The 12942-nt window shown below is 48.4% G+C and overlaps 1 protein-coding gene across 1 annotated transcript; it reads left to right on the forward strand.

The window, feature by feature from the left end:
* Positions 1-5489: 5489 nt before the first annotated feature.
* On the forward strand, positions 5490-6872 carry LOC130124888 (homeobox protein Nkx-2.2-like). Its single transcript, XM_056294237.1, has 2 exons — positions 5490-5730; positions 6328-6872. The coding sequence occupies exons 1-2, from the start codon at positions 5490-5492 to the stop codon at positions 6870-6872; spliced, it is 786 nt and encodes a 261-aa protein (XP_056150212.1).
* The last annotated feature ends 6070 nt before the right edge of the window (positions 6873-12942 follow it).

The raw sequence follows: 12942 nt of genomic DNA on the forward strand, positions 1-12942 counted from the left end.
CCAAAAACGGTCACTGAGAACAATGACGTCACCACCCTCTGGGACACGCCCATCACACTGACCGAGAGGTAAAAGCCAACAAGCCCGACATCGTTATCAGGGACAGGAAGGAGAAGAGGAGCATGCTCATCGACATGGCAACACCATCCGAAACAAACACCTCAGTGGAGGTCCCAGAGAAGCTGACCAAGTACAAAGACCCGGACCCTGAAGTCAACAGGATGTGGGGAATGAAGACCGGAACAACACCAGTGGTCGTGGACTCATGAAGAAGGGAATGGAAAAGTTCACCACCGTATCCCAGGAAACATCCACATCCATGCAGTCCAGAAGATCTCCCTCCTCGGAACAGCCCATATTTTACGACCAGTGCTGTCAATCAAGCGACATCTGCCCGACAGTGCCTCAGGTCCATATGGACCCGGCTCTACAGGATGTAACACAGGAAACACGAAAGAAACAACAACAACAACAACAACAATAATAATAATAACAAGAACAACAACAAAATAATAACAACAATAATAACAATAATAATAATAACAACAACAATAATAATAATAATAATAACAACAACAATAATAATAACAATAATAATAATAACGACAACAATAATAACAATAGTAATAATAACAATAATAACAACAACAATAATAATAATAATAACAAGAACAACAATAATAATAACAACAACAATAATAATAACATCAACAACGACAATAATAATAACAATATCAACAACGACAATGATAATAACAACAATAGTAATAATAACAATAACGACAACAACGTCAATAATAATAACAATAACAACATCAACAACAACAATAATAATAACAACAATAGTAGTAATAATAATAACAACGATAACAACAACGATAATAATAATAATAACAACAACAACAATAAGAATAAGAATAAGAATAAAAACGAAGAGAAATAAATCCCAGACCTTTTGGAAAGCATCTTTTCCTTGCTAATTGCGAAGAGGGGACTGGTGTTTAATTGTTTGGAGGTTTTGTGTCTTCGTACTGCTCCAGAACTTGTGCTCGAACACACGCTGCATGACGCGGCCTGAAACCCCCATATCCTCACGTCTCCTGCCAACGCGGCTTTATTTCACATGAGAGACGGAGGAGAAGAGACCCCTGGCTCTCTGGCCCCTTCAGCATCAGCCAAAGTACACAGTCCCCCCCCCCCCGCCCGCCCCGCCCCGCCCCGCCTGCTTAAGTAGACGCCAAACAAACCCTGATCTCTGGCACGCGCGTGGTGCCACGGCCATCAAAGCTCATTTAACACGGTCGGTATGTGAGGAGGATTTTCCGTTAATAAGCACGTAGGTGTGATGATGATGATGATGATGATGATGGTGATGATGATGATGGAGATGATGATGGAGATGATGATGACGACGATGATGATGATGATGATGATGATGATGATGATGATGGAGATGATGATGATGATGGTGATGATGATGGTGGGGGTGATGACGATGATGATGATGATGATGATGGTGATGACGATGATGATGGAGATGATGATGATGGAGATGATGGTGATGGTGATGATGATGATGGTGTTGATGATACTGTGATACATGTATACCATCAGCGTAATGCAGGCTCCGTTGGTGTGTGGATGTAAATATTTATGTATGTGTAGAGTATATTTAAGACAGAAGATGGAGACAGACAAGAGAGACAGACAGACAGACAGGAAGAGAGAGGGAGAGAGAGACAGAGAGAGAGACAGACAGGCAGAGAGAGAGAGAGAGAGAGAGAGAGAGAGAGAGAGAGAGAGAGACAGAGAGAGAGGCAGAGAGAGAGGCAGAGAGACAGAGACAGACAGGCAGAGAGAGGGAGAGAGAGACAGACAGGCAGAGAGACAGAGAGAGAGAGACAGAGAGAGCGGCAGAGAGACAGAGACAGACAGGCAGAGAGACAGAGAGACACAGAGAAAGAGAGACAGAGAAAGAGGCAGAGAGACAGAGACAGACAGGCAGAGAGAGAGACAGACAGGCAGAGAGACACAGAGAGAGAGACAGAGAGAGACACAGAGAGAGACAGACAGGCAGAGAGACAGACAGACAGACAGACAGGCAGAGAGACAGAGAGACAGAGAAAGAGAGAAAGAGAGAGAGGCAGAGAGGGAGAGACAGAGAGAGAGAGAGAGAGAGGCAGAGAGACAGAGACAGACAGACAGAGAGAGGCAGAGAGACAGAGAGAGAGACAGACAGACAGGCAGAGAGACAGAGAGACACAGAGAGAGACAGAGAGACAGACAGACAGGCAGAGAGACAGACAGACAGAGAAAGAGAGAAAGAGAGAGAGGCAGAGAGGCAGAGACAGACAGACAGAGACAGAGAGACAGAGAGACAGAGAGAGAGAGAGAGAGAGAGATAGAGAGGCAGAGAGACAGAGACAGACAGGCAGACAGAGAGAGGCAGAGAGACAGAGAGAGAGACAGAGAGATTCAATGGAATTTCAATGGTGTTTTCCAGTTGATGTTTGGCTTTCTTTTTCTCTTTATTTGGACACTTGCTTTGGCAATATGTACATTGTTACGTCATGCCAATCAAGCCATTTGAATCTGAATTTGAATTTGAGAGAGAGACAGAGAGACAGAGAGAGAGGAAGAGAGACACAGAGAGACAGAGAGACAGAGACAAGAGAGAGAGGAAGAGGGAGACAGAGCGAGAGGAAGAGAGAGTCAGAGAGAAAGAGAGAGAGGAAGAGAGAGACAGAGAGACAGAGAGAGAGTCAGAGAGAGAGGGACAGGGACCGGGACAGGTCCCGGTCCCTGTATGGAGATGAATGAGGAGACAGTCCACTGAATGCAGCGTGGCCGCCATGACAACTGGCAGCGCCCTCACATTTATTCCGCACAGCTCGAGCTCTTTGTGCGGCGCGCGTCAATCAGCCATTATGTCTCCGAGGAATAAAGCAGGACGGACTCGGAGGCCTTGCAGAACCTCCAAAGGCAGCCGGACGTTTGTCCACATCCCCGCCATTGTCCGCAGCTTAGCCTTCGGTTTGTACGTGTGTTTGCACAGGCCGACCACCCAGGACGGCGTCATTGTGCCCCCCGTCACACACTGGGCGAGGACGGCGGACATTTAAAACCCATTTGAAAACCATAGAGACGGATTACATTCAGGCCGCCTGGACCCCTAATCACACCCCCCGCCGCCGCCGCTGCGCAGAGTCCACCATGCAAATCAGCTCAGGTCAGGTGCACTGAAACAATCTCAGGCATCTCATAAAAACAAAGAGAAAGAAGTGAAGAGGAGAACTTATTTATATCCCGACCAGTGGCGGCTGCTGCTAAAACAATGTGGGGGGGGGGGGCGGCGCAATGTAGCGTGGAGCAGCACACCTGACAGCTGCTTTAGTGTCCACACAGTCACAGAGGTATTAAGAAGGACGATGCGGCCTATAGATTTGATCAGGGCTCGTAGACGGCGGATGATTGACAGTCGAGACCGGGCCTCATGGTGGGTGTGAACATGATTGACAGCCATGAGAGTTGTCCAATCACATTAGATCAAAAAACAGTAAAACAATACCAATTCACTGCCAGTAAAAGTGGGAGTGTCCGGGGCGCACAGAACCGCGCCCCCTGGAAAATCTGAAAACACCAATCGGACAGCAGCCTCGGGTCACCTGCTCGCCACAGGTTCGAGGGCTTACATAAGGTGTGGTCTGGCTTGCGCCCCTCACCCAGGAAGTATATGTATTCAGACAGGAAGTATATGTATTCAGACAGGAAGTATATGTATTCAGACAGGAAGCATACGTATTCAGACAGCAAGTATATATATACAGACAGAAATTAACCAAGTACCAGTGGCGGCTGGTCAGTAGAGGGCGCTGGGGTGCCGCCCTCTTCACATATCAAGAGATTAAAATCTACTTGAACATGTTAAATATAATGTAGTTGTGTAATAATAATGATGAAATAAAAGTGTTGTCAGTGTGTGAGCGCCTGTCAGCAGCATTAAATACTGGTTCAAATGGTATTGGGTTGATTTCTGTCTGAATACATATACTTCCTGTCTGAATATATATACTTCCTGTCTGAATACATATACTTCCTGTCTGAATACATATACTTCCTGTCTGAATGCATATACTTCCTGGGTGAGGGGCGCCGGCCAAACCACACCTTATGTAAGCCCTCGAACTTGTGGTGAGCAGGTGACTTGAGGCTGCTGTCTGATTGGTTTCTTCAGGTTTTCCAGGGGGCGCAGTTCTGTGCCGCCCCAGACACGCCCACTTTTACTGGCAGTGAATTGGTATTGTTTTACTGTTTTTTGATCTAATGTGATTGGACAATTCTCGTGGCTGTCAATCATGTTCACACCCGCCACCATGCCTCGTCTCAACTGTCAATCATCCACCGTCTACGAGCCCTGATCAAATCTATAGGCCGCATCGTCCTTCTTAATACCTCTGTGACTGTGTGGACACTAAAGCAGCTGTCAGGTGTGCTGCGCCAAGGTAAACTGCCCCCCCCCCAGAAGTTTTTTAGCAGCAGCCGCCACTGAGCAACACTTTATGACAGCACTGCAGATGTTGTAGCCAGACAGAGTTTAAAACACCTGCCAGTCCGTTCTGCTGCAGAAGCGGATGCGGCTGTCAGGCCGGGCGGGGGGTGGTGGTGGTGGTGGGGGGGCAGTCTCATCCAGAAAGGGCCGGGGTGGGTGCAGGTCTTTGTTCCAACCAAGCTGTTACACACCTGTGTCTCCTAATGAAGTTCCCCAGCAAAGCCTACTGGTTGATTAGTGGGATCAGGTGTGTAACTGCTTGGTGGGAACAAAGACCTGCACCCACCCCGGTCCTTTCTGGATGAGACTGCCCCCCCACCCCACCCCCCCACTGTGGGCCTGTAATGATCTGATCATCTTCAATTGGAGGCCATGCTGACAAAAGGTCTGCAGAATCATCTGCCACAGATCCTACTTGAGTTAAGCCTAAAGCACAATATTGACCCAAGAGAGACCGACGACCCGCTCCCATCGTGCAGGCCTCCCTGCGCGTCGCCGTCCCACGAAGACCGGCCGTTCCCCCTCCGCCACACACCCCGCAGAGCGCACCAGCCTCCCCGCGTCGGAGGTCTGGATTCGCCCCGGACCCGCGAGCTTCACACGCGCACGAGGCGCGCTGCGCGTCCACTCGACTCCGAGGACCCGCCTCCGCGCGTGTCCCCGCGCACGCCGCGTCCCCCGCCGAGGTGCGGGGAGTTAAAGGCTCCCGCGGGCCGAGCGTCCGCACACGATCCCCGGCAGGTCGGTGCGCTCCACGCAGCGGCCGCGAGCGCTCAACTGACGGGAGGCTCGAGAACGAACGAACACGCGCACATCAACGGGGACGCGCCCGGCGGCTGCCAGCCTCCAGTCCGCGGCGCGTCCGCTATAAAGGAGCTTAAGACCCAAAACCCGTGTCCGGCGGCGGGTCGAGAGGCGCCGCGAACCGGCTCCTGGCAGCATGGCTTCTGGAAGCACAAGGACGGGATTCTCGGTGAGGGACATACTGCAGCTGCCTGACGCAGTCGGCGGATCCGGACCCGGAGAGACGGAGGGCCAAGTCGAGCAGGTCCCCAACGAGGTCCCGGAGACGAACCGCGGCGTAAACGCCAAAAATGTGGAATTACACAGCCGTCTATGGGAGCTCGGAGCCGGCAGTCCCGCCGGATGGACAGCCTCCACCCACACCCTGCAGGTCTCCCGTGAGTGGCTCAGAAACTCCATCCGGTCTTTACTCGTGTCTCTGTTGACCGTCCTCGTGGTGTCTTCAACGCACCTCATGCCCGCACGTGTCGGTGCACAACATCTGCGCACATGTGGCACCTTCACGCGAACCTTGGGACCAGTTTCTGCATCCAGCATCAGGGTGTCGCGTCACACGTGTCTCATTAAAATGTTATCGGATGTAATGATGATCCGGATTCATATGATCCAAAGTATTCCTCACCTTCCCCCGCAGAACCGTTACGCGCTGGTTTACATCGGGGTTCAATCTGAGTTCCGGGCGCGTGAACGCACCCGTGCGTAATTGGTGCGCAAAACCATTCGATTGTTTCAGTTATTGATTGTAATAAATAGACTGTTCGGGCGGCTGATTAGCTATTTACCATGATGAGCGGTGGTTTTCCTTCGTCCGCGTGCTCACGTGACTCCGCTGTCCAGTGAATGATTTCTGATTACGGATCAATGTGATGGGAATTATTAGAAACCATAAACCATTACCCACCCGGACATTTGGGCCTAATTGATGAAATACTAATTCTTAGTAATTGTTTGCTGAATGTTTTCCTCTCATCCAGCTCACGGCCTGTCAGCGCCCCGAACCGGATCGAAATCCCCCGAACTTTCCACCGACGAGTCCCAGGACGTCGACCGGGATCCGACGGGGGACGGCGACCCGGTGAAAACGAGGAAGAGGAGGGTCCTGTTCTCCAAAGCGCAGACCTTCGAGCTGGAGCGGCGGTTCCGGCAGCAGCGGTACCTGTCGGCCCCGGAGAGGGAGCACCTGGCGCGCGCGCTGCGGCTCACGCCGACCCAGGTGAAGATCTGGTTCCAGAACCACCGCTACAAAATGAAGCGGGCCCGGGCCGACAGGAGCGCGGAGGCGCTCCAGCTCGTGGCCCCGAGGCGGGTGGCCATCCCGGTGCTGGTCCGGGACGGGAAGCCGTGCGACGCGGTGAAAAGCCGCGAGCTGGAGGCGGCGCTGCGGGTCGGGTTGCCCGCGGCCGCGTACGGCGCCTTGTCGCTCTCACACGTGGCCGCGCATGCTCAGCTCGGCCCGGACGCGCTCTCCCACGTGCCCGGCGTGCATCAGCTGGCCCAGCTGTACCAGTGGAGCTGGTGACGACACGTCCGTCCGCCACACGCCCGCCGGCCCGCGCGCGCTTAACAAGGGCACGCGATCAGGACCGCGACGTGTCAAAAACAATCACGCGAAACCAAACCCGGTCTGGACTCCCCCCGCTGGCCTCGTCAGACTCCGTTGTTTGCATTGTGTTTGCTAAGGAAACGTCACTTGGATCGTGCGCAATTTTCCGTGCGTGTTATGGATCCTATTTATAATGCTGCGCTGTTTTGTAATGAATATCATATTTATGGAAGCCAATAAAGCTTGTTGATGGTTAATAATGAGCTTGCTGTTTTAATAATGAGCTTGCTGTTTTAATAATGAGGTAGAGTTAATAATGAGGTAGTGTTAATAATGAGGTAGTGTTAATAGTGAGGCTGTTTCATGGCGGTGACCTCGGTAGAGACTGTTTCTTAGTGGACTGCTGGTCTCATTCGTTCCTCTTTCGGCCTTGCAGAGATTATTTGCAGCTTTAATGATATAATATAACATAATATAATATTTATATTATAATATAATAGGATATAATATAATATAATATAATAAATGTTTATATATAATATAACATAACATAATATAACATAATATAACATAATATAATATATTTTTTATATATAACATAATATAATATAATATAATATAATTTTTATATATAATATAACATATGATATAATATAATATTTATAATATAACGTAATGTTTAAAACATAAAAAACAGTATTTCAATAACGTATTGTTCCGTTAAGATGTTTAAAACTATTTATCTTTCAGAATGTTGCAAACCTCAAAAAGAAAAAAAAGAAAAATTTTATATATGTGTGTATGTATGTATACGTATATATATATATGTGTGTGTGTATGTATGTACGTGTATGTATATATACGTATGTATGTGTGTGTGTGTGTAAATAAATAAATAAATAAATAAATATAAAGTATTAATACGTGGCAGTACAAACTTGTTTCGTGCATCGCGCACTCAGCAGCTGCTCCATATTGATATTCCCTCCTCATTTCACCACTTTCATCAACACCACTGACTGGTTCCGAAACAAACAACGCCACAGGTGTGTGTGTGTGTGTGTGTGTGTATGTGTGTATATGTGTGTATGTATGTATATATATATGTGTGTGTATATATATATATGTGTGTGTGTATATATATATATATATATATATATATATATATATATATATATATATATATATATATATACACACGAGTGTCAGTGGTGCTGAGACAGTCCCAGTCTGTTTCATGCCATCAGGAATCTCAGAAAGGATTTACTTGACTCCCTGGATTATTTTGTTTAATTTCTTTTTTTTGTGTTACATAAATTAAGTGTTGGGGTGGTAAAAAAAAACAAAAAAAACAACACACACACACAGTGCAAAGAAAGAAAATGTAAAAGTTGTTTTGTTTAAATGTCGCAGCATGTCCAGTGTAGTGGACATCAGGACCTGAGTGTTGAAGTGTTCTCCAGCGTGAGACGTCTGGGGGCTGCGTGTGTCCATGGAAGGATCCACTGGAGTCTCCCAATAAAACACAACCCCGCAACACAACCAGCAAATGTACACTTCCCATTCTTATGCATTAACGTCGCCGCACCGCTTTCACCACAGGTTTGACTCCAGAGGGCATCTCACGGGGGCACAGAGGCACGTGGTGCACTTCACGCAGCGTTCTGCTGCGCGTTCGCACCGCGAGTGGACGACATGCCACAACTCCTATGGCGGAGCTGTTGGCCGTTTGTGTTTGTCATCACCCTGTGGTGTGTGACCAAGGAAGGACACAAACATTCTAAAGAGGGGGAACTGGAGGGCAGTAGCGTGATCCTCCCACGCGCTACGTCCCCCTGGTGAAACTCCTCACTGTCAGGTGAAAAGAAGCGGCAGGTGACTCCACATGTATGGGAGGAGGCATATGGTGGTCTGCAGCCCTCCCCGGATCGGCAGAAGGGGTGGAGCAGAGACCGGGACGGTTCGGGAGAGTGGGGTAATTGGCCAAGTACAATTGGGGCGAAAAAGGGGGGGGGCATGAGACGTGACAAATAACCGAGACGAAAATGTGAAATTTTGTGTCGGTTATTTGTCACGTCTGTGGTGTGTAAAGGCCTGTAGACGTCACAGTTGACCTCGCTAGGGCGGAGTACTGGTGGGAATCTGGCGGTACGATACGTATCACGATACAGGGGTCACGATTCAATACATCGCGATACATATTGCGATGCTGTAAGAAAGGTGATATATTGTGATGTCATAGGCCTGTGTTCTTTGTGCTTGCGCTACTTCCTGTCTCAGTTAATGTTGTGTTGGAGTGGAAGCGTCAAATGGCTGAAGATAGATTTACAACACTGTTGTCTACCGGTCGTGGGGTCACACACACAACACAAAATGTGTCACAAACCTTTACATGTAAACAATTAAAAATCAATATAGTGGTTTTGAGAATCGATACAGTGTCACAAAAGATAATATCGCCATACTCGAGTGTATCGATGTTTTCTTACACCTCTAGACCTCACTATTAACTCTCACCTTTCACAATTCTGTTGTTTATCCATCAAAGCTACATGTAAGTAGACATCTTTGACTGAGAAAGACAAAGCACAATCAATAATTTAGCACAATTAACATGTTATAAAAATGTTAAAACGGATAGCCCACTTGCGAACACTTTTGCACTCTGTTTTATACATCCATCCTTCCAGGGGTGGGCAATCTTGTCCAGATAGGGCCAGTCTGGGTGAAGGTTTCTGTTCCAACCAAGCAGTTACACACCTGTGTGTCTGGGCTACCAGGTGTAGGACCCAAAAGCAGAATGAGAGACAAGATGGGGGGAAAAGCCAAAGAGGCACGTTTACTGTCTTGCCGGGTTAGGCAGGGACAAGGCTCTCGTACTGGCGGTGGGCTTAGCGGGGGCGTGATTCTTGTACTGGCGGTGGTCTTGGCAGGGTCATGGTACTCGTACAGGCGTGGTCCAGGCAATGGCAGGGACGTCAAAAGGCAGTGGGCTTGGCAGCTCTGTAGTTCTCATACGGGCGGTGGTCTTGGCAGGGTCGCGGAACTCGTACAGGCGTGGTCCAGGCAATGGCAGGGAGGTCAAAACACTTGTAGTGGTACGACAATCTGGCATCGTCTGGAGCGCTTCTTATCCTGGCCGAGATGGGTTGATCGACCTGATTGGAGATGCAGGTCAGGTGTGAGCTCTGAAGAGCTCCAGGTGAGATCGATGAACCAGATGAGCTAGGTAAGGCAGTGGGAGCGGCCTGAGGAGGGCGGGGCTGACGAGGCAGGGATGTGACACTGTGTCTCCTGTTCAAGTTCCTCAGCAAAAACTCTGCTGGTTGATCAGTGGGATCAGGTGTGTAACTGCTTGGTTGGAACAAAAACCTTCACCCACACTGGCCCCTGCTGCCCAGCCCTGCTCTCATGGATGTGTTCAAAAAAAATCCTCATTAACTGTTTCATTAGGTTCAAAAATAAAATGTTGGGATCTAGTTCCTGGAACACATCTCTAGGTTATCCTTCCATTTTTGCACTGATTAAAAACCTCAGAACCCTACGTGTTGGTTTTGGCCCACCTCATCTGGGTCCTCCTCGTCTGAGCTTTCACCCTCTTCTGTCTCGTCCTCTCTCTCTGGACTCTCATCCTCTGATAAATCCATGTCAGAATCTCCCTCGGTGATTCTGGTGAGAATCCTCTCTGCCTCCGTCACGGAGCTGTCTGCTGAAAACAACGAGAAACAAACTAAGTGCAAAGTCCTGATGTCCACTAGAGAGGACATAAAAAAAATTAGCGTTTTGCAAATGAAATGAAATAAGCTCAGCTGTGAAAACTCACACTCAGATATTCCCGAGACGTTTACTTACTCGAAACAATCGAAACGTAAGATAAGAAAGTTTTATTTATGAATTCTTTTTTTGCCGTAAAAAGCGCGAGAGAGAAGCCATTTTGAAAATAGTCCCAGGCACGTTCGCAAGGTCACCCCCCCCCCGCATGTGACGTCATTTTAAAGGCGCAGAGTTATGAGCAAAAACGCTATGTCCACTACAGGGGACAAAATGAATTGCTGGGTCACACACACACACACACACACACATATATATATACATGTATATATACGTGTGGGTGTATATATATATATATATATATATATATATACATATATATATATTATGTAGCGTTTTTTTCCCAAACCGTCAATGGTGGTCTAAGTGCTCAACTAATGAGGAATATCGGAATATCAACACAGATACAGGAAACAAATGTATTAAAACTTTTTTTCCTGTATCTGTGTTGATATATATAGATAGATAGATAGATAGATAGATAGATAGATAGATAGATAGATAGATAGATAGATAGATAGATAGATAGATAGATAGATAGATAGATAGATAGGCCCTGTGATGGGCTGGCAGCCTGTCCAGGGAGTCTCCCCGCCCGCCGCCCGGTGGCTGCTGGGATAGGCTCCAGCATCCTCGCCACCCTGAGCGCAGGATCAGCGGTTTGGATGATGGATGGATGGACGTACACGAATAAGTAGACACGTTAGCCCTCGGCTAAAGGACCCTTTAGTCGACAGGTTGACGTTGTCGCCCGCGATGCAGGAGATACGGGTCCGCGTCTCGGCTGTGGCGGTTCCCGGGCCGCCCCCCTAATCTGCAGGAGCTGCCCTCGATGGTTTTAATAAAGACGAAACGTGGAGAGTCTCAACGAGGGGCATTTATTGCTTCAGACACCACACACGTACCTTCTTGTCGAGCACCGTGAAAACTCGCTCCGCTTATCAAGGGGCTAGGAACATTTTAGAGCGCCACCTTGAGACGCGTCTTGGAACAGTTAGAAACTTGCCAGAAACTCCGCAGCTTGCTCTTCGTCTCTAACAGTCCTCTGGTCCCAAACGTTTTAAACTGCTGATCAATAGTTTGGAATCGGTGGTTGTTCAGTAATCATAACCCTTTAGGCTAATTCTCGAGCCCTGCAGTGAACACGACGGTGCACGTGCCTTCACCTGTTTCATCGTTGAGCCAACGCGAACTTCCGCTAGTCGGACGGCAAGGAAAACATTCTTCAAAATAAAAGTCCACATACATAGGTAAAGCTATCTCAAATTAAAAGCAGGTAAAAAGCGACATTAGGGTTGCGGTCACTTACACACACACACACACACACACACACACACACACACACACACACACACACACACACACACACACACACACACACACATATATATATATAAGTAAATTCTTAATGAGACGGTACAAGCCTGTTTCATGCCATAAGCATCATCAGCTGTCAGTAAAGCTACACGGGACGAGCACAGCATCTACTGCCTCCTCATGCACATCACGTGCACAACGTCCAATGGGGGAGGGAGAGGTGCGGCATTCAAAAACACGTGATCGCTAACGGTCCAATGGCATAACGAGCGGTTTCATAGTGTAACGTGCACGGATGAATAGGCTCGGTAGCCCTTGGCTAACGGGTTGGACCCTTTAGTCGAGTCGCTCACGGTGCGGGAGCCCCAGGTTCGCGTCCCGGCTGTGGCGATCCGCGGGGACGTGAATCCCGAAGGAAGGGGGCGCTGTAACGATCACGGATGAATAGGCTCGGTAGCTCTCGGCTAACGGGTAGTCGGGAACCGTCGCCACAGCCGGGACGCGAACCCCTATCTCCCCCACGGCAGGCGACAACGTCAACCGGGCGACTGAAGGGTCCGACCCGTTTAGTCAAGGGCCACCGAGCCTATTCATGCGTGACGTTACGATATGCAAATATGTGCTGCCATTAACTACAGTTACAACGGCCATGTTTACTATTCAGAAAGGATTGGGGAATGTTTGCGATCCCAGCAGTGGCCAGTGGCCTGCAGATGGTGTAGAGTCTACACCAGTCTACACTGTAGACTGTGGAGTCCTGGTCTGACTGTTTATAAGGGTGGGGTACCTGCACTCAGCTGAGACTGAAGAGGTCACTTAGATGATGATGAAACATATGTCAACAAATGTTGTGTCCAGATGAACTGATTCAACTTTCTGTGACATACATCATACACAT

The sequence above is a fragment of the Lampris incognitus genome, chromosome 15 (assembly GCF_029633865.1).
Source record: "Lampris incognitus isolate fLamInc1 chromosome 15, fLamInc1.hap2, whole genome shotgun sequence".
Taxonomy (NCBI): Eukaryota; Metazoa; Chordata; class Actinopteri; order Lampriformes; family Lampridae; genus Lampris; species Lampris incognitus.

Coding starts and splice junctions, on each gene's coding strand:
- LOC130124888 (XM_056294237.1), top strand. CDS start 5,490: ATGGCTTCTGGAAGCACAAGGACGGGATTCTCGGTGAGGGACATACTG. Junction 5,731..6,327: donor CCACACCCTGCAGGTCTCCC/GTGAGTGGCTCA, acceptor CCTCTCATCCAG/CTCACGGCCTGTCAGCGCCC.